This window comes from Lycorma delicatula, chromosome 1 (genome assembly GCF_047948215.1).
Source record: "Lycorma delicatula isolate Av1 chromosome 1, ASM4794821v1, whole genome shotgun sequence".
NCBI lineage: Eukaryota > Metazoa > Arthropoda > Insecta > Hemiptera > Fulgoridae > Lycorma > Lycorma delicatula.
In genome coordinates, this window is record NC_134455.1 from 114,527,692 (window position 1) to 114,551,909 (window position 24,218).

General features: G+C 30.2%; 1 protein-coding gene across 1 annotated transcript in view; it reads right to left on the reverse strand.

Annotated features, from left to right (window-relative positions):
- The window catches only part of LOC142317603 (uncharacterized), a 93,892-nt gene extending 85,491 nt beyond the window's left edge, over positions 1-8,401 (reverse strand). Inside the window, exon 1 of the mRNA XM_075354159.1 lies at positions 8,274-8,401. Coding sequence (XP_075210274.1) covers positions 8,274-8,387 — 114 coding nt within the window. The 5' untranslated portion in view covers positions 8,388-8,401. The remainder of the gene's footprint in view (positions 1-8,273) is intronic.
- Between the last annotated feature and the right edge of the window lie 15,817 nt (positions 8,402-24,218).

The following is a 24,218-nucleotide window of genomic DNA, read 5'->3' on the forward strand; positions in this document are numbered from 1 at the left end:
ACTGCTATGAACATTAAACATGATTTTGTCTAGAAACAGACAAAATCATCTCTGAATAAAAGAATTGATGGAAATTATTAATTTTTAATGACAAACTGGATTGTATAATTAGAATGAAATATTTGCATTTATTTATTTATTATTTCGTGATATTAGTAAAAAGATACAGATACAGTACTAACTAAAGACTGTAAGAGTAAAGAAGAGATTAAGACGAGAATTGCACTGGCAAAGGAGTCTTTTTAGAAAGAAAAACCTACTTGCAGCAATATGGATCTGAACCTGAGGATCAGATTAGTAAAATGCTATGTTTGGAGTGTACTTTTGTACGGTATACTTTTGTTTTCATGTTGTGAAACATGAAAACTAGGGAAAAAGGAAAAAGATAGGATCGAGACTTTTGAGATGCAAGTCTGGAGGAGGATGGAGAAAATAAAATGGGTTGACTGAATAAGTAAGTAGAAAGAAGTATTAAGAAAAGTAAATGAAGGTAGAACAAAATTGGCGACTATCAGAAGGAGGAAGGGAAACTGGATCGAGAATATAATTAGGAGAAAAGTAATAATAAATACAGTTCTTGAAGGCTCCGATGAAGGTGAAAAAACCTCTTGGCTGTGGTAAATAAATGACAAAAAGGGTAGTAAAGGTTATGATGCGACGAAAAGAAAAACACGGGACTAAAACAGATAGAGACAACAATGGTGTCAGGGATCTGCCAACAGGCAGAATACCACATGATGATGATAATGTCGAAATGCTTTTAATCCCTCTGACACCCTCAGTGTCATTAAAGATATTAGTATCACGGAATTCGTTAGAATTACGTCAGTAAGAGGCAACGAAGTCAACGAACTACGTTTACAGTTCTAAACATGATCTAACCTAACAGTGAAATGAAAGTGGGGGAAAAATAAGCGTGAAAACATTATATTTCAGTTCAATTAGTTTAATAATAAATAATACTTACAAAAAATATCTCGAATTTTGTTAGACAACTTTTTTTCCATTTGATGAACCGCGGGACTCAAATAAATATGTCATTTTATTCATTTTTTAATGTAGCTTTACGCATCGCGCCGCTAGATAGCAGTACTTGATAAAACTAGGTAGCGTACAGAAACTTGAAATAATAAAATTTAATATAAAATACAGCTTGTTTTAATAGTAAATGTTCTTATGTAAATGAAAGTACTGAAGATGAAACAATTTTTTTTAATTCCCATCATTTCTTTAAAAAAAATAAAAGTATTAGTTTGCAAGATATTATACTAGTTTTATTAAAAAAAAGAATAAATAAAGCTGAAATAAATTCGATCGGTAAAATCGAATTTAACGATAAAAATCGAGGGTTAACTTACAAAGTAATAAGTGAAATATTACATCACGAATTTTCGATTCGTAAAGGTCATTATACTAGTTTTATTAAAAAAGGAAATATATGGTATCAAGTGAATGACAAAAAAAAATTCAATTTGTTTGTTCTAAGGCAATAAATTTTAATAATAAATCCATAAGATAACAATCAGTAATTCATAAAAAAAAAATAAAAATAAAAGAATAATCTAACAAAACGTAGTGATATCAAAAAAAATTATAATGAGATTGTAAACCGTACGGTAAGAGTCTCGCAGATATTATTTTTTCCGCTCAAAAAACGAAAATTTCTGTAATATAAATAAAACTGTTTTTAACAAAACGATACTGATATCAAAAAAGGTAAAACACTACATTTCTATTATCAAAATCTGTTATTAATTTAGAATGTTCTTTTAAAAAATATATGTTAAATATATGTATTAGACGGTAGATATACAATAATAAACAATGGTTTAAGCGTTCCATATAAGCAAAAAATAAAAAATAAAAATTTGTTACACAACTCTTATCCGCCCGATTTCATTTGCATGTAATACATATCACATTTATAGAAATAATACAATTCTTATGATAATTCGTTGTTTAATAAATGAAATCGAGCCGATAAGGGTTTTGTAACATATTTTTTTTTTTTTTTGCTTATTATATGGAACGCTTAAACATTGTTTATTATCTATTATTAAATTCTAAATTAATAACAGATTTTGATAATAGAAATGTAGTGTCACCTTTTTTGATTGTATTTTTCTAAAAGCTGCGGTAAATTTTGTTTAGTAAAGTGGATAAAAAAATAAGCGCATAAAAGTTGTAAAATGTATAATTGTGAAATGTAGTAACAACAGTGTAAAATCAGCAGATAAATACATTCCGTTCATATGTCGCTAAACATATAATTAAATTGCATGAACTTTACAAGCTATCATGTAATACTAAAGACAATTCTGCTACTGCATTATGTTGCAGTTTAAAACATAGATTCAGATTCCATTTCCTTGATTATTTTGCAGATATGAAGATTGATGAGTTTATTATACAATTTCATTTATGTAATCTATACGTTTTACCTAACAATATTAAAAATCTATTCATTTTTTCAAAAAGTTACTCAGTGACCCTGGAATTAAAAAAAATAGATAACTTAATTTTGCTGTACACAGCAGACCTTCACTTTACTAACCATACAACTCGAATGACTAGAAAACATTAAGAAACTTGTTAAAGGAAAATCTTCATCCATATGACCATGAAAATCCCGTCAATTTATGCTGGAAGAAATACATATAAATATTTCACGTACCTTATTCTCCTCATTTCTTATATATTTAATTGAAATGCCCATCTAAATGTGTTTCCTGCACGTTTATTACTTTAAATACATATTTATCATACGCGCATGTATTATAGTATCACGCAAAAACACTACCGTGAATTTCTTACCGTTTTCCTCATCACCATCAACCCGTCATTTACTATTTTATAAGCAATACTTCTAATTTGTTTATTTGTTCACCATTAATGAAATGAGTGATTTTGTGTACAAAAAGATTATTAATTAGCATTGAATTCTCAACTATTGTTTGCTTGGCATGACGGGAAAATTTGTTTCATTAATTTTTTCTCTACTCTGTATTACTATATTTGGCTATTCCAATCGTCTATTACACATAAACATATTTCTTAGAGTAAGGTGACCTTTCTACATATTAAAAAATCTGATGTGGACAACACATGACTTCCTTGTACTCCTATTAAATTACATTTTTTTAAAATGAAAAAACCATAAAATTTTATTTCATTAAACTCTTCTGATATTTTTTATTTTTTTTTTTAAATTATTGCATTGTTATTCAACAATGAGAGGTTACTAATTATTAATAAATCAATACATATAAATTAAAAAAAAAAATTATGAAAAAAGAAGATGAAGTCTGATTCGAACCGATGTGCCTTCCCCTAAGATCCAAATATTTCATTAATTAAAAATTTATTTGGCCTAATGCATTTACATAATTGTTACATAAGCGTTTAATAATGTTTTTATTAAATCGGCTTTTTTATACGAGATACATACGTACGTACAGACGTCACCAAAAATAGTTAAGACCGTGACCCGGTTGTGCTGGTGGGGGGGTGGGGGGGGGTGCTGTGAACGGCAGAGCCGGAACTGTTTCTTCCCCTTCCCGTGGTTAGTGGCGGGCAATGCTTATGACCGAGACCCGCTCTCTGGCGGGTCGGCCTGGTTACCGTCCGCTGGGGATTTGAGGCAGGCAACAGAAGATCCAACCGGGGGACCAACCTGCCGTGTCGGATTTTAGCCGGTGGGTGGGGAGGCCTCCTTTGAGTTAATGGACACTCCCCTGGACCGAGTATACTTAATTGGATGTCCGGCCCGGGGATTTAAGGATATATAAAAAAAAAGACGTCACGCCGAATTAAGTCAAAATGGATTCAGGGATGGTCAAAATTGTTATGCCGTTGAAATCTGGAAACCGAAATTATCCGCGATCACAATACTTCCTTTACTTCGTACAAGGAAGTAAGAATGCTTTAACCGAAATATACGTCAAAAATTCGTGAGTATAGGAAACTTAATTATGAACGTCATTAATTGAAATTGCCATTTCCCGAGGGTTAAATTTTAGAATGTCTAATACTGAGGAATTTTAAAGTAACTTTCTAATCGGCTTTAACTATAATAATATTGAGTTTGTTTATTCTAAATTAGTTTGGAAAATGTAAACAGTAAACGTTTGAAAGGCCAGTTTTGTCGTCACAAAAAACAAAACATCCTCCTGCAAAATAACCGTTTTTGTAAAATAAAGTTAATTAAAAAATAATGAATAAGGAACAAAAAGGTAAACGTCAAAAGTTCCAGAGATTACAAAGTGTCGAATTCTTTTAACATCTAATTAGTAGGAAGATTACATTATTGTGGTTTAATTTATTATATCTTTGCAAAAACATAGTTATGTACCTTTTTAAATAAGATGACTATTTATGTTTAAGCTTAAATGTAATAAAGTCCAGATCAAAAAGTAATCCAAAAATACTTATAAGTTCTTATTAAATATTTCATGCGAAACTCTGTAGTTTGCATTTTTTCAGTATAAGAATAACTTGTCCAGTTATTTTTAAAAATGAAATTAAAATGTGCCGGTAGAAAATTCAATGGAGTGTAATATGAGACTTTCTTAATTTTTAAAGCAACAGTAGCGAGTAATACTAACTCATCGTCTTTAGTAATTCAGTCTCACTTTAATCTTGACAATAACCTTCTAAAATTTCCTGTCAAAACGAAGAAGCAAGCGTCCTGTTTTTTAGTTTTTATCAAATGACATATACGAGTATATTGTAATAAAATCATGTTAAGAAAAAAATAGTGGTAATATTTGTACCCAAAATATTTTGCTTTCTCGAATTTTTGCTAAAGATATTTAGTTTGTTAATACCGATTTAATCGTGAAGAATAATGTGATTTTCTCTTGCATCTTTTAAATATGATCAAAGAAGAATCGACATATTGGGACTTAAGAAAATTTTTTAGGCGGTATGATATTCCTAATTTCGAATCGCTAATTATTTCAAATATATTGAAAATTTCTCTAATCTTAGCAGACAAGAGCTATTAACTCTAATCTGAAATATCTTCTTACTTATTCTGATCTAATTTGAAGTTTTTCAGATATCTAGGTTATCAGGAATAAAAAAATACATCAAAAATTGATCAAACCCAAAAATAACCATTAGCATGTAACAAATTTGTTGTAGCGTACGTACTGATCATATTAAAATCTCTTAAAATTGGCTTATGTGTTTATTTATATACTTTGAAATTTTACCTTACTTCCTTTTAACTGTTCATCAGTTTTTCTTGACGATTCTCATACCGACCAATTCCTAACAAAATTCATTTTAAACTATTTTGGTGGTCCCGGAGGTTAACAAAAAGAAAAACAAGCTATATTGCGGTTGCAGGTATTGGAAAATGGCAGCTCATTAAAAATTACTCAATTGGTTAATGTTGTAACTAAGATCTGTGCCAGGAAGTTAAAAAAGAACTCATGAAATTTGTGGCTCTTCACTTTACAGAAAAAGTCATAGCCACAAATCTACAAAATATTTTTATCCCAAATCTATACATTTTAGGTTATGATCCAAAATTTGATAAACATACTATTATAAAAATGTATTATGTTATAATAATATCATAATATTTATAATATAACAGGAAGACACTTTTCTTCTTCAAATTTTTTCGTAGTAAATTTTTGAAAAGAACGGTAAAAACATTTTATAGTAATAAAGATAAATCAAATTAATAAAAAATGTGAAGAAAGATAAAGAGTTACCAGATGGATATTTTTAACTACCGTGAGCTTGAATAAAAGAAGAGAATGAATGAATGAAAAATATTAGCTTTTTAATAAGGTGATAAGCTGTGTAAATTTTAATGCCCTCTACCGGCTAGAATCTTTTAAAGCGGCGGCTAGATTTAGTTTTTTGTAAATAGATATATATCATTTAGAATTTATTTTAAAATAAAATACGTTTACAAAAAAAAAAACATCTAACTTTTCTACGAAAGTGCAGGATGGACTTCTATGGAAATGTAAACTATTGTCGCGCGTTCTCGGCTCGATCAGGATATTGAGAGATTAACAATTTGAAATGTTTATATAATTACAGTTTATTATTGCAATAATATAGGACATAAATAAAATAAAACAAATCAGTCGTAATAAGAATGACAACAATAATAATAATAATAATTAACAATGATTACATACAAAATAGAATTTTAAGTAAGGACCAAATTTATTTACAGATAGTTAAACATAAAAACCAGAATTCAATCCCACTGATAAAAGACATTATAATGACCGGTAATATTTACAACTATATAACAAATTGGTATTGTATTATTACGAAGATAAGATTAGTCTAAAGTTCTTTTATTGCAAATAACTTTCCTTTTTAACAAATAAAACTACCTTATAGCTTATGAATGACTAACACTTTATCCTTTTCTCTGTCAGTCAGTAACTCACCAAACAACTTTGTAATCACCTATTGACCACGCTGGAAACGCTTGTGACGTTACGTCAAACACTACGTTTATACGCACTAGAGATTCGCTCCTTCACTGACTCGCCGACTTCCTCGCAGGATACTCTCGCTTCAAACTCACATAACTCCTCTCATAGAACAGATTTCAACTCGTTATTCCTGGAGTATTTATACTCCTATCCTCCTGACCTGCAGAACCCAACTCAAGTTGAAGCTTAAGAAACATCGCCCGAGCCTTACATTTTCCCTTGCATTCCTATTCTGGTCCGTTAATTCTTCTCACGGAACAACTTCTCTTTAGGTGTATCGTTGGACATTATTACAAAGAACGATTGTTAAACGGACCTATTAGCTTTATTAAAAGGGTTCCTTTTAGCCCCTTTCTGGAATTCTCCCATTATTATTATATTTTCTACTACTTTCTTCTTAATTGGCAGGAATCCGTTATACCGATCTTGTTACACTATTTTAGATCTATAGATGTGAAACCGAACATATCATAGTGTCAATTTTTTTATGGAAAGTACTTTATCCATCTAAATTATTAAATACATTTCAGGGAATGAGCAGGTACTTTAACTTCCACATATGTCCCCAATGCACAAAATTATTACTTACAAAAAAAAAGGAAGATACTAAGACAGTCAACATAACTGTAGAGCAAGAAAATATTTTATTAGGTAATGGGTGATGGACTGAACGATCGTTACTGTACAACTGCGAAGGATTAATCGTACAATTCTTCATAATACGTATTTAGAAATATGCTTATCAGATTGTAACATACCACCATGTAAATATAAGGACAGAGTTACACCATGATATTTACTGTAAACTTGTCGGAATTGAATCTCGTTTTTTTCAATTTTTTAGGACAAAAAATAGGACGAATTCTCTGGACTGTTTGTGTTTTATTGTATTTTAATCTTACTCAAAGTCGTAGACAATAGACTCCAGTGGTCGGTTGGTTTAAGCAAAACTGCTATAGTTCGATAAATATTTTCACCTGTAAATAGACAGTACACCCATGAACGGGTGGTTTCCGAATCTCATTTCTCCGGATTGATTTCATCTCATACAAAAATATAGTTAAATAAGTATGTTTATCTCGTCGTACAAACAGAAATCGAGGAAGGTTGATCAAAGCTTCCTCCGAATGGGCGTGCTGATGGCATATTGAAGTTTGTTTTATAACTAGAATGGTGGATGAGCAGCGCCTAATCTTATCCTCAGCCCGCGATAACGTGTGGGTAGTAGGATATTAGTTTATGATCTACCAAGCTGGCCGATAACGTACATTAATCTGATTTGCTATTGCCGGAGATTTGATGATGGTGATTGCACTCAGTGACATAATTGTGGGCAGATGATTAATGATCCAGTCAGGGCTTCGAAATGGGACATAACCTATTAAATCTAACCAAAGATAGGTAAGCGTACCTTACAGTCATATTGTCCGTAAACCGTGCAAACAATGCCCGAACGTTCGTGATGTTTAGCAGAAATCCATGAGGATACTTTCCCTCACATCTAGTAGGAAAAGTTGAAATGCTTTATAATAACAATTTTTTTAATATTTATCTATTTTAGCCTTTTTTTTATTTTATTTTATTTTTTGCTCCTTTTGCAGAAAGCTCAATTTTGATACGCTGAATTAAACTGGTATTATATTAAATAGGTATTAAACATTCTCCTCTATTTATAACATTATAAAACTTTTGAAAAGAGAATCATTGTGGTTCAAAATTTAATTGTATATTAATGTAAGTATTCTCTGAAATTAAATCTTAAAATTATTCAATTTATATAATATAAGGTATATAAATTACCTGAGAAATAGCTGAACGAACGTTGCTGCCTTGTTTAAGTTTTTTATTACCAGAAGCAGAACAGTCATTTGTTTTGAGTTGATCAGTTGTACTATTATTTTGTTGTGTATCCATATTTATTAACCAAATTGAAAATCTAAAACAATAAATAATAAAATTACCGTATTTTAGAATCCATTTTCATGTTAGTTTCACTGTAATCTATTACAACAAAATAAGTTTTTAAAAAAGGAAAATTTTTCTCCCGCTAAAAAAACTGAGATGTAAAATAGGATCAGATATAATGTTTCTGCTTGTTAACTTGGAAAGATTTTGTTTTAAAAAGAAGATAGGCGTTTGACAACTACAAAATATATTTGCTAGCGTAGATTCTTATTTTTTCGTTCTTTGCCACTTGAAACTCTGATGAAATGGTGATTATCAGTTTAAAATTTTAACTTACCAATTGTACATTATAATTGTATATATATTATGAATATCTTGCTCTTCTGTTTACGTTAAAAAGTTGACAACACAGTTGTAGGGCTTTCCCGCCACGCGGGAACTCATTTTCTAAAGTGTCGTCTGGTTCATATAAATAAGGTACTTTTCAAAATTATTTACTGAATATTTAATAATAAATTTAAATATTCGAAATGTGCCAAATACTTAAATAATTATTAATAAACTCTTAATTTTCATCATTATAGTTACTATTTTAACTATAAAGTTTAAATGTTAAGACAAAACCCAAGACGACACTTTAGAAAATGATTTTTTTTGTATAAATCTAATGTGTGTGTGTGCGCGCGCGCGTATTTCACATAACACAAAATTTCCGCATCAGCCATTTGGATGGTGAACAGGAGACTTGTCAAATTAATTTTTTTTATGAAAATCAAAATAGCACGATACACAATTTAACATAACATAAATAAAATATTTTCTGAACCAACTAGATCAACCAAAAAAACTGTTCCAAATTCCACAGAAAACAACGAATAAAGTCTTTAAAAATATATATATATATATGTGTGTGTGTAAAGAAAACGATAGCCTATATAGTTTTATTTCATTCAGTTTATATTTAACAATATATATGATCAGTAAATGAACATCAAAATCTTCCCCTTCAGAATAATGGATTAATGAAAAAAAATTTCCACACCAAGAAATCGAATTTTTAAATAAAATAATACGTTTATATCCTTAAAATAACAGTAGGCTTTTAAAATAAGTTACTTTTAGTTTTTTATTACTATTTAAGATGGTTTTAATTTTTGCAATGGAGGGGAACACTGCTCACAACATTTTTACTGGTATAAACGCTGGCATTCACAGTTAGAAAGCATTTATTGTAATATTTTTGGTTCATGAATGATAAAATCAGGTGGAAGTTTTAAATAAAAAAAATAATGGTTTTAACATTAGCTTTGCGGTAAATTTTGGCTTCAAGGTGAAAACTAGATTCAGTACCTGCTGTCTTCTAAGACAAATATGTTAAGTTTAATTACTAAACCAGATTAAATAAAAGACTCTAAATTGAATAGTAAGGACAGAAAAATTAAAATTACCAATATAAAGATTGCTTTTAGGCTAAAAATAAAAAAATAATAATAAATTAACTTGACGAACTTGCTATAATTCAGTCTCCGATCAAAAGAACATAATTCCCTTATTGAACTTTTTTCTATCACCTTTGATGATTCAACCAAATATTTTTAATCTCACCGAATAATGAATTTCTTTAAAAAGGACAGGGAAATACTAATACTGTAAAACAGATTTTTTATTTAAATTTCAAACTAGTGCGATAAATCTCCAAAAACTTACTTCCGAAGGCTAAAAAAAAAATAAAAATTTGCTACGATAAAACTGAAAAATAAATATTCTAAATCATTGATTCCAAAAGTGGTCCAGGTGGACCTCCAGGGGTTCACGGGAGACTCGACGGGGGTCTACGTTGGCGTGACAAAAAAATGGGGGTTCACAATTCGTAATGGGGTCCACGAAAATTCATCTGGTTTCGATAGTGAAGAACTAAAATGTTGGCTTGACTTTGCGTATCAATCTAGGCAGATAATGTTTTGAGAAGCTCAGCGACTGTTATTTGTAAAAACTTGCATATTCCATATTCAGTACAACGAACGTGTCGAGACTTGCAAAGCGCCGCCGCCGCTGCCGCCGTCCGCAACGCTTGTTCAGACGTGCAAAGGGACGAAATACGACTTGTGTGCTAGCAATCTTGCATGAACTTGTTTGATTTCTCTAATATAAATACGATTGCCAAGGATAAACGTTACTCATTTGTTTCCGGTATTTCGAAAAGAAAAGTAAAGTGAATAGATGTTAATGTTTGCCAGTGTCGGAAAAAGTAGTAAGTACTTACCTGCTTTTTTTGTTATAGTTACTTATATTTTATTTATTGTTTATTTATTTATTTGACAATTTATTGTACACGTCAGTAAACAAAAAATGCACAAATTACAAAAAATACGTAGGTACAAAAGGCGAGGCTTATTCCTAAAAGAAATCTCTTCCGTTTAAGGATTTATTAATTTTTGGTCTAATTTTTTTTTCAGATATATAAAAAAAAAAAACTATTGGAATCGACTTAAAAACTGATCCTGAACATACCATTTCCCGGTTGTAACTCTTATTCTGTAACACGTTGTATATTTTCATAAATTGTACCTGTCTTTACATACTCGTAACGTGCACCAAAGTAATAAATAAATGATTAAAATCGCAGAGTTGTGATATCAAAATATTGATTATTTAAAAGTATTTTCTATAGAATTTACAGAAATATATCAAAATATAATTAATGAAAAATGTTTTACATCACATTAAAATCGGTTCAGCCATTTTCATAAAACTTTATTATGAATCTTACCGATTTATTGCTTTTAATAATTAGAATCAGTCTGCCGCGGGTACTTTATTTCATTGCAATAATTAATTAATCCTATTCTGTTAAAATAGTCATATCTTGTTAAGTAAGACCGCCTTGAGATTACTAAAACAAAGTTTTATTTACCGGTAGGTAACTGATACGAAACATGACTGAATATAAGAAGAAATGTCGACTGTACAGTGTTGATTATTTAAAATTTGGATTTCTTCCATCAAAGGCAGACAAGCGATTGCCTATATGCCTTTTGTGCAGAAAAATTTTGAGCAATGACTCTATGAAACCATCGAAGCTCAATATTTAATGTCCTGAGTGATTTTTTTAACGAAAAATTAATTCCATTCACAAACGTCATTTCGGTGGCAACAGATGTAGCTCCTGCCATGGTGGGGCGATATCGTGGGTTTATAAGCCATCTTAAAAGAATTATACCAGAGGTAACTGCAATTCACTGTGTCATCCACCGACAGCACCTAGTAGCGAAAAATTTGAGTGATAGATTGCACCAATCGCTTCAACTTGTAATTAATGCTGTTAACAAGATAAGAAGTAATGCATTGAATACGCATTTATTTGCCCAATTGTGCGATGAAAATGATGAAGACTTCCAACGATTGCTCTTACATACTGAAGAATGCTGGTTGTCGAAAGGTGCATGTTTAACAAGATTTTACTCACTTTTTTAATCAGTTTTAGAGTTTCTGGAAGGTAAAGATTCAGATTTAAAAGAAAACCTGATCACTTTGAAAGCTGACATCGCGTATTTGACAGATTTGTTCAAAAAATTTAATGACATTAACTTACAATTACAAGGGGACAGTCTCAATTTAATAAAAACAAAGGGTGTAATTTCAGCTTTTCTTGGAAAATTGAAATTTATGAAGCAAAATTTTAGTCGGCGCGTATTTTTCCAGTTTTCAAACTTTTCACAGGTAGAATGCCTTGATGAGATATTCAGACATACGTTCAACATTTAATGGCCCTGCATGATGACTTCAAAATCAGATTTGAAGATATTCTGACGATGGAAATACCACCATGGATCATAAATCCATTTGATGAAACGGAAGTGGAGAATGTGATATTAGAAGAGGAGCTACTCGAGCTTAGCACTAATGAGGAGCTGAAGGTAAAATTTAAAAGAGGGTATCAAACATTTTGGTGGCAGGCAGAAATACCAGAAAAATATCCTGGACTGTGGGGAATTGCGAGAAAGCTTTTGATAGCGTTTCCCTCGTCATATCTTGTCGAAAAAAGCTTTAGTGTCGTTACAAACCTTTTATCAAAAAAATGAGCAGATTCAATATCACAGAACGGGGAGATTTGCGCTTATTCCTAACAAAACTGAAGCCAAATATTGATAATTTGCTGTCAATCCATCAAGTACATCCCTCCCATTAAAATTGTAACTATTTTGTGATTGTCATTGTAGAAGTTTCATTACGTTATTAATGTTTAATTTTAATTATATTACGACAATTTTATTATATTACATTGCAATATGATAACAATAATAATTAATAGTGTAATGATTACTTATTTGAATAAATGCAACACAAAAAATATACTATTTTTCTTTTGCTTTTTACCATTCTGAATGGGAAGTTTTCTAAATAAAATAAGAGAGAATTGATTGCTTTCTTGTGCTGTGAGTAGATGCAAAAAATGTAAAGTTGGATGGAAGCTTTTTTTTTTTGATTGGCCAACTTTACTTTTTTGACATCCACTCACAGCACAATCAATCAAAAATTAACCAATCAATTCTAACTTTTTTTCGGAAGCTGTTAGTTCGTGGAACTCAGCCGTAACGCAAATTTTCATAGTTAGATTTAATCTTCACATTTTCCGTCGACTGGAAATATGGTAGAAATGTAGCTGCAGGGGGTCCAACGGAACCAGTAAAAAGTGGTCTATGAGAAAAATAAGTTTGGGAACGTCTGCTCTAAATGAACGATATTTGGATCATATCACTATGATATGATTTAGGTTTTGTATGATTCAATCGGCTTACCCACCTTTTTCAGTAAAATTTTTTAAACTGATTAACGTATAATTTCTGAACCGATAGTATCATTTCACGCCATCATCGTATCATCTCGGTAAATAAACTTCAATGAACAAAGAAACCACTCAGTATCGATAATGGGTTCTAATCGATTAAAATTTCAAATGTGTTAATCCTTAAAGCCAGTTATGCGTATATTTGATTATGCGTTGTATTAAGTTTCGTTCTATTAAATCTCCAGTCTCCTAGTTGTTCGGAATATTTGAAAGCAGCTATTACAATAAAAAAAAAACTTTTCTAGAGATTTCTAGTTGATCTTTTTCCGTTATATGTGAAAAGTTTTATATATATATATATATATATATATATATATATATATATGAAAAAGTTGATATTTTTCTTTAAATAAATAAATAATTAAGATATATAACAAAAGTAAAAAAAAATTCAAATTTCTTTAGAGAATAAAATTAATTTTCAACCTGAACGTTATAATTACCTTTTTTTATCGAAAAAACTGTAAAGCTGACCTTAAGTCATTACTCATTCAATAATACATGGAAATGTTATGTAACTTTGTAATAGAAATAAATGTCTTTAAAACCTAATTTTTTTATCATTTTTCTAAAGCTGAGCTTATGTTGTATCTTAAATATACATGAATACTGACCTTGGTAACTGCGTCACAGTAAGAATTACTTGTTTTTGCATAATTATAAATATGATATTTTATAAAACACAGTCGGTGAAGAACTTTCAGATATTTAAGATTTTGAACAAACGAACATTTACATTTTACTTATATAGATTAACATTTATTCATTATATAAATAATAAATATTTAACATATAATAAATTCATTGTTTCACTAAAATACAGAATACTGCTTTTCCTGCCTCTTTTATAAAAGGATTTAAAGTATTCTCTCTTTTGAAATGAGAAAAGGGGGAGGGGTAAACGGGGAAGGAAGTATGGGAAAAATGGGAAAAAATTGGGAAAGGAAAAATTGAATTAGGAGAAAATAAAAAGGGGAAAATGAAAATGGGGGAAAGGAAAAGGGAGAAAGAGTAAACGGGAAAATGGGAAAGGTTAAATTTTGTGAAGTTCCGTAATGTTCATTTTGTTAATGTTTTATCAAACTTTCAATTGTGTTCATTTAATCTATACATATATATATATATATATATATATATATATACATATACTCAAATCTAGCAATAGCGAAGCATTGCCGAGTCTGATAGTTTATTAATAATACTAATATTTATTCATTATATAACGAATAATGGCACAACTAGATGCTACAACAGTCCTAAATCCAGGATTTCAACATTCTATCGTTTCATTCAACATTTAATCGTTTTTGAGTTATGCGAGATACATACGTATAGACGTCACTCCGAAACTAGTCAAAATGAATTCAGGGGTGGTCAAAATGGATATTTCCGTTGAAAACTGAAAATCGAAATTCTTCACAATCGCAATACTTCCTTTGCTTCGTACAAGGAAGTAACTAATGTACAATTACAATGAATATCTACCATTAAAGTAATTTTCACAATCCAAAATTAAAAAATTTCATTTCATCTTTTTTACCCAATAAAACGTAAAAGTTTTGACTAATTTCGGCGTGACGTCTGTACGTATGTACGTATGTATCTCGCTTAATTCAAAAACGATTAGCCATAGAATGTTGAAATTTTGGATTTAGAACTGTTGTAATATCTAATTGTGCACTTCTCTTTTTGAGTGCAATCAACTAGACCAAAAGTGTTCAAAAAAGCCCAAAATAAAAAAAAAATTGGATTTTGGACTTTTTCTTAACTACAGTAAAAAGCCCTCATTGAGAGCTTATCAACGATATATCATAAGTGGTACTTATTTTCATTCGTTCCGGAGTTATAGCCAAATAAAATTTGAATTAATGAAATACTTGGATCTTAATGGGGAAGGCACATCGGTTCAAATCAGACTTCATCTTCTTTTTTTTTAATTTAAATATATTGATTTATTAATAATTAACTTCTGATTGTAAAACATTTTTACGATAAATAATAATTTAATAAAACAATAAAAAAACATTATGAAAAAATATCAGAAGTTATTAATGAAATAAAATGTTATGTACTTTTCATTTTAATAATTGTGTATATGTACAAATGTAGGCGTACAAAGAAGTGAAGTGGTGTGCACATAGATTTTTTTTAAGAAAAAGAAATGTAATTCTTTCAAGATTAATTTCGTAAAATCGTTACGAAGACATCACGATCTACAATAAAAGATTTGCGTACAAATTGTACCGCAGTATTCATCTTTTATTTTGGGTTTAACTACAAGTTACTATTTGAAAAAGAAATACATTCTGAAATTTGCACTACGTTAATTATTTTTAACATTTGTTAAAAGAAATAAAAGTTATATTTAAATCCCAAATCAAGAAATAAATTATTGACTCATTATGCTGTTCATAGTTATATTAAGTTCGTTTAATAATTAAATAAAGAAGTAATAAATAAAACGATTTAAAAACATCTCTAAATAAATTTTTTCAGGTTTACTTAAAATTAAAAAAAGAAATTGATATCAAGTTATTTTTATTCGACTGCGCAACAAAATGAGGACCTAGTAAGTATATAAGTACCTTGTTTCCTTCAAGTCCGATGTAAACATCAGAACCGGTTTTAATAATAGTATCTAATGAATTCTAGTATTCACGAGTTACACAGAATGTTATGAGTAGGAAACAGCTGGAGATTATAAAGAAACTTCTATGAAACAAAAACAGAAAAAATATTGTTACAAAAAACCACTATTTAGAAACATTTATAAAAGATTTGAATTATTTCAGTAACTATATGAAAAATGTAAAAAGAATGTATGAAAAGAATAAATAATTAAAAAATGGTTTCTTGAAATTTATTTAACGGAATTCTAAAAATTAAAATTAAAATGATTTCACGTCTCAAAATATTTAAACCTTATGATTGTATTTCCGCCACCCTTGTAGAAAGATTCTTCCTTAACTAACATTATACTGAAAGTTGAGAAAGTGAAGAAAAGTATAAAATAAAAAAATGATCACTTTTAAGAATTGGTTATATGACGTAAAAAAAATATTTTATTCTTTTTTCGTGTTTTTTAATTTACTTTCTTTAACAATTATCTTGAAATTTAAGTTTCGTGTGAATAATATTTGAATAATTTTTTTTCTTTATAAAGTTATGTTAGTTTTGTTAATTATTAATTGTTTTAAATTTTAGCTTCTTTTACCTAGATTTAGACGAAAAAAGTTTTGTTGATTTTCAGTGCCAAATGCCTTCTTTACCCGATATCCACTACCTGAGGGAAACTTGTTCTGATTTTAGAAGATCAATATTTCTTCATTTTTTCGTAATACATTTTCTTTTTATTTAAACAGTAATAAAAAATGATTACAATGCGTGCAAGGAATGTGAAACAAAGTTAATTGTATTATCGATACAACTATTCGGAACTAAGTACATTCTTTTTTTATTCTTAGTTTTTTATCCTGTTTGTAGTATCCTGTAAAGACCGATTTTGTAGCTGTCGCGTATTCCTTTTACAACCTTATTTGTGTCTATGTTTGCATTTAGTGCAGGGTTTCTCAACCTTTCAGTATTTGCGACGCAATTTTCAATCATAATTTTCATCGCGCCACTCTCTCAAACAATAATAATAACGCTAAAGCTACACTACGATCTTAATTAAAAACCTTTCAAATTACTAAGAAAAAGTGAGTTTATTGATATTTGGCAACACCGAACCACTGCATTGACAAAACCATAATCGATGCCTCTCTATTGCTTTCTATCTTACGTCCACCATATCGGACATTCTTGCGGCTTCGCGAGAAGTTCCGAAGCGGAAACGTGTATAAATGCTGCAGCTCGTTCAATTCCAGCCAGTCTCAGCCGATTCGATCCCTTCTATCGCTATCAAATCGTGAATGTGTATGTTAATTGCAATCCACGGTATTAAATATTCACGGTAGTAGATTTATACAGAATCCTTGATAAATTTTTAAGTAGACGTAACCGAGCATTAGGCGATACTGAAGCATCAACAAGTGCATAGAAGATCGCGGTTCCAAAAATAAAATCAAGAAAATATTCTTAAGAATACTTAAATTTTGGGTTTACCAGTACTGATGTAAATTAAGGAGAAAGATCCCAGTGTGTCATTTGATCAAAACTTTTGGCAGCAGACAGCATGAAACCTAATAAATTTAAACGACATTTGGAAACGCTTCATAATGAGTACGCTAACAAACCCCAAGAATCCTTCGAATTAAAATTAAAATCATATGAAGAGCAAATATCATTTTTAAGAAAAACTTTGAGAATGATAAAGCTTTACTTCCCTCTTACAAAGTTTCATATAAAATAACCAGATGTAAAAAGGCTTACACCATTGGTGAAGAGCTTATTTTTTTAGCTGCAATTGAGGTTGTAGAAATTATGTTTGGAGATAATTTTAGCAAACAATTGCAGTCCATACGTCTATCAAATGTTACTGTTGCCGTGTAAGTGATATAGCTGAAGATGTACAGCATCAGTTTTTGGAAAGCTGCGTGACAAATTGTTTTCAATTCAACTTGATAAGGCAACAGATAGCAATAAACATGCTCATTTCATTGCCTATGTTCGATTTTGTGATGATATGTCAGCAGTAGAAAAAGTACTTTTCTGCAAACCAATAGAACTCAAAGCAACAGAACTCGCATTATATGCTATGTTAAATGATTTTATAAATGAGGCAAACATAGAGTGGAAAAATTCCGTCGGAAATGCACCGATGGTGCTCGTTCAATATCTGGAAGATTCCAAAGCACTTGTGAAACAAAAATCTCCACAGTGTGTCTGGACACATTGCATGATCCAGAGAGAAGCTTCCAAAGAAATTAGTCCTGGTCTGAATATTGTGCTAACGGCAGTTGTAACCGTAGTAAATTATATAAAAATGAGACTCCTAAAATCAAAACTCTTTTCTGGACTTTGTAAAGACATTGGTACAGAAATTGTGAGGCAAAATGGTTATCACGTGTGGAATTTTTGCAACATGTTTATGAATTAAGAGATGAAATCGCAGTTTTTCTAGAAGGGAAAACCGATCAAAAGGGGAGATGTTTCGAGATAGTTTATTTGTAATGGAATTGAGTTACTTGGCCGACATATTCGAGAAATTAAATGCAGAGTAGTGCACGAAGTGATACATTTGGTTTTGTTAAAAAATATTTTATTTGAATAGCAATACAAAAAAGTAAAATACAATGTGTTTACTATATGCCTGTTGATTATGTTCCGCTTATCACATGTTCAATATAACCATCATTACGTCTAGCAACCTTTTCAACACAAACTCCTATGTTGTTAATAACACGACACTACAAATATCCTCGGTTAACTCGTCGCACGCCTCAATGATCTGCACTCGCAGTTCCAGCACTGTACGAGGATGTTTAGGGAAAATCTTTTCTTTTAGAAATCCGCAAGGAAAATAATAACACGGATTCAAATCAGGACTCTTCGGGGTTTAGTTCTGTCCACATGCGATTAGGAAATCGGTTTGAAGTGATATTTACGTTAAAATTTGCTTACAAAAAGTCTAAAACAACATTAGCTGTGTTTGGTCTGACTCCACCCTGCATGAATCACCATTTTCTAACTGAAAACCTTTTATAAAAAGCTGAAGAACAAAATTATTACGCAACATGTTTAGATAACGTTACTGTTAATTATCTGTTAAAAAATGAGTGGCCTTATTACCCCATCACTTGAGATAGCGGATCATACCATAATTGTTGTAGCGTGGTGAACCTTTTCATGAAGTACGGTGGATTTTCGGAAGCCCAAAAAGCACATTTTATTTATAAAAAATCCCGTCTAGGTGAAAATGAGCCTCATTTAAAACCAAGCATTGTTCAACAGTACGTCTTGGTTCACAGTCCATTCAGCGAATGGCCATTCTTTAATGTTTGTTGTCAACCTTAATTTAGGCAACACTGTTACTTTGAACGGATACAAATGAAAATCAGTTTTTAAAATTCGCTGGACAGATTGCATATAAATCCCAAGTTGTGCTGCTGATTGTTGATTTTCCCGGGCTCCTCAGCAACGCTGCTCTGACAGCTTCGACATTCTGTGGAGTACAAACATTAGCAGGCCGTTCGCGCTAACTCTCAAATACTGAACCATCAGTATTACATTTTTCGGAAAGTCTACGTATTGTTTTAAATGAGGACGACCACCGAGTTTGCAAATGTACACGTAACAGTCTTTGTGTAAACACCACACGTTTGATTAAAAAACAACACAGTCTTTAGACGCTGTAGAACAATCAGTCTTCCTTTGTCACCATCTTGAAACAGTACACAAACAGCGCACTCGGAAAGAGAAGAAACTAATATTCCTGAACTGTTCTCACTTTTGCCAACATAAAACACGTTATGTCAATCTAAAACACATTATGCCAACCTAAACAATTATTAGGTTTAGGGTTAATTATTATTATATTTAGGTTAAGGTTGCCGGCCTCCGTGGCGCGAGTGGTAGCGTCTCGGCCTTTCACCCGGAGGTCCTGGGTTCGAATCCCGGTCAGACATGGCATTTTTCACACACGCTACAAAACATTCATCTCATCCTCTGCGGAATGAATTGCTTGAGTGCGGACCCGGAGGTAAAACAAACAAAAAAAAAAAAAAGGTTAGATTTAGGTTTTGTCAACCTAAACAATTATTTCCAAAACAAATGTTGGATCGTTTCATGCGCCATCCTATACCTTGAATCTTAAACTCAAAAAAGCAGAAACCTTGTAGAGCAGAAATTTAAAGCAAAAAAAACTAGAAATGTTTGCAAATGCGGATGAATGTGTTAAAACTTACAAGGCTGAAGATCTACATATGAAAGTTGTTTTTGTAAACATTGAAAATCATTTAGGCGTGCTATTAAAGAATTCTCAAAAGTATTTTCTTGCTGACAACAATTTGGTAGCAACTTACGATTGGGTTAGGGATCCATTTCAAAATACTCCCGAAGGACTCTCAACTGCCGAAGAAGAAATCTTCATAGACATCACGGCAAGTGAAGTCTATGAAAATCTCTTTGAATTTTGGGCAGGGGTGGATGATGAGTTTTCTGCAGTGAAAACAAGAGCATTTCGTATACTATTACCATTTTAAACATCCTACTTTTGCAAAATCGGATTTTCTGCGATGGCAACTTTGAAGACAAAATATAGATTTCAGTTAAATACAGGAAAAAAATTCAATGTCTATTTCTAATATTAAACCTTCCTTCGAAAAACTTTACTCTGCAATACAGGCTCAAGGAAGTCACTAATAATTATTAAACTTATTCTTAATTTAGTATTGATAAGTTAATTATTAAATACATTGTGCAGTACTGATACGATTCTATTTATAAGTATTATATTAGTGTAAATGTGTATTTTATTATTTATTTTGTCAGAGTGTATTTCGTTTTGCTTTCCTTTTAGTAGATTAATACATTTTTTAATAATCTTTTCTTTTTGATATGCTCGCGAACCCCATTTTCTGTTATCACGCCCCCATAGAGGGGGGGGGGAGGCGTGCCTCACAGGTTAAGAAATACTGATCTAGTGTGTTCAATTTAGTATTTAATGTAATTAATGAAATTTTATTTTGGAACACTATTATATTAAAAAAAAACACACACATATTTACAAACGGAATAACCAAAAGTACATAAATTAAATACAATGCTTAAACTTTATCTATCTGATTGAGCGCAAGTCGAACCCCAGATACAAATAATAATAACGATCGCTAAACCCAAGAACAGCACCAACTTTGCAAATAGGAAAAGGGCAAATATACAAAATTATTAATCACGATATACAAAGTTTACCTACTGCACAAAATATTCAAGATCTCAACACACTTCAACAATTATAGTTTACAAACATTTGAAATTTATCAAAAACACAGGTATTACTGCTAGATCAAACACATACACAAAAATTGTTAAAAAAAATCAAAATAAAATTAACACACAAATCTATAAATTGTCTCAAAGATGTTACCATTTCGCCGATCTCCATGACAGAGTGGTAGCGTCTTAGCCTTTCATCTAGAAGTCCCGAGTTCAAATCCCGGCCAGGCATGACATTTTTCATATGCTACACAACTCCATTTTCAATACCACGCACAAGCTTCAAGCTTATATACCGACATTATCAAGTAAAAAAAAAAACATTTCAGTTATTTGCTGTGTGGAGGATAACTTAATGTAATATTATTAAAATAGATAGGTACCAAAACTCATGTAAACATAAATTAAAGGATTCTAAACTAACACTAATTGTATACGATATATACTGCATTAGTACTTAATCAGTAAACTTGCTTCTTCTTCATCGGAATGAAAAAAGAAAAAGAAATCAATAAAAGATTGATGTAATAATGTAAGTAGTTTTTTTTTCACCATATAAATAATTAAATATATTTTTTATTTAGAAGTAAAATCTACCTACAGCATTTAAACACACCTGAATATCAATCTCTAGACGTATTTGATCCAGATACAGCAATCATAAACTTTACTTAATATTAGTATTATAAGAATATGATAAATCCAAAACAAACTAAAACTTAAAAGATATATATTTTAATTATATGGGAATATCGAACCTAAAATAAAGTAACTATAAAGATTGCTGAATTTTTCGTACTGTTATTATATAATTGCTATTGATAATTACATTTTTTTACATTCTACATCAGATTTGCATAGGTGTTGTAAATGATTATTTAAATAAATAACTTGATCCAAATTAATTACTGCGGATTTCAGTGATTCAACCATATGACCAGGAATACCGTGCGAATCGAAAGTTACCGTGTTACTGCTCAGATTTCCTTTCTTTACGTTGGTTATTCCAAAATAGTAGTAACATTCACAAGTCACGTTGTTATCATCTGAATTTTTAACATTATCTTAATTATTTATTAATCTACGCAAACGTTTCAGTAAATTATAAAAGTATATTTTTCTTCTTATTTTTGTACCATTTATTAATTTTTACGTTTTAATAAAATTACATCAAGTTTAAATTTGTAACGCGCAATATCTACTCAGAATACCACAATTCCATACACTCATATGGTTACACAAAAAATTCTCATAAAGTTACTGGTATGATGAGATGGATAGCAATTTTTTAAAATCAAAAATTTAAAACGGTGAGTATAAATTATAAAATTGGCTTCCTAAATATTTTTAAAATAAAAACTAGTGTCCCCTGGCTGCTGTTATATATTTTAAACAATCGGCTAAAAACTTATTCAGTTTAAAAAAACTCTCATCCCCAACCTCCTTGGTTTTCTCTTTCCTTTCCAACCAGAGATAAACAAAATGAAAATAATTATGTATGAAGCACTGGCTGACAAAATGGAACTTTATATTTTGGTATAACTTTCATACGTTGTGTAATTTTTGCTTTCATGGATTAACTAAGAATGAGAGTCAGAGATGAAATGAGTGATAATGGAAGAAAATAATTTATTTTAGACACTAAATTATTGTATTATCATTACACATGTGTATGGATAGATTTACTTCTTGATTTCGCGGAAAAGTTTTCAGTGAACTCATTTTCTGTTAACTAGACCCGTAATAATGCTTTGTTTGTATGAGAATTAGGGCTAGCCATCTTTGTAGGTAATCGGTAATCGCTACAAACACTTATTCTGTATTAAAAAATATTTTTTTTAACCTCAGTAAAATAGCAAAAACGCGTCAGATTTATGACATGCCTCCTCATAATTATTTTAGGTAAGCTCGGGTTTCATTAAGTAAACAATTCGTTGTTCGCTAGCTCAGTTTAACCTTTTATTTAATAGATTCTAAAATATAGCCATCATTTTTTAACAGTTACTTTTAGTTTTATATTATTTTCAATTTTTTATTATATTATTACATTAGCCTCGTGTATTTTTATAAATACACTTATTTAGAAATTTTATAGAATTCCATCTTGTCAAATAAAATGTGTCCTACTAAATACCTTTCCCAACTTAGTATTTTTATTTGAAATTTTGAAGTAAAGTTTATTTTAATGTGCTAGGTGTTTGATCTCATAACGGGTAAAAGGTAGTTTTTGGTTGACCAGTCTATTAATAACTCGGTTTTTAGAAGACTACGGTGTAAAATATTTCTCGTTGAACAGAATCTGAGATCAACCCATTAAAAATAAACAGGTTTAATGAAAAGAATGAAAAACAATACAATAATAGTAAAACAATATACTTTAGTTAATAAATGAAGATATAACTATATTTATTTAAATGGATTGAGTCATTGTTAGGAGGTACCAGAAGTGGTCGAATCTAAAAGGACAACTAAAAAAAAAAACTTGAATGCATCTCAGCATACTCTTAAAGTAGACTATAATTTTTTTTGAACATGTTATCACTAACTTGTTAACAGTTACAAAAACTAGCAAAAATTACTCATTTTAATTTTTAATAACGTCAATGATTTGGAAAATAGTTATGAGATTGTTTGATTTCCTTTTTTTCATGACTTCGATATCATCTCTTATTTTTTTATTTTTTTCAGGTTTATTTCTTAAAAGTAAAACCATTTAGGATTTTAATCAATCATCAATTCTTCTAATAAGTATGTTCACTTTCCACCATTTATTTTGACATTTTTACAAAACAACTTATAGTTAATTTTTCATCTACAATTTTTTGTACATTTCACAGTAATTTCAGGGCTGCAAAATAAACAATAAAAAAATTAAACAAAGATTATTAAAACTAAAAATTCAAAAAATTAATCTAAATATTTGTAGTTTAATTTAACAGTATTACAGAGTAAAAGTAAAGTCTATAATTCTTTTTTTAATTTGATGCATTAATCTAATAAAATATTTGATAGGGTAGTCAAAAAACAAAATGACTTCCTTGTATATCCTCTGATGACTTCCTTGTAGTCACTGAAGATATGTCATCATTTGATATATTACTTATTCATTATGTGAT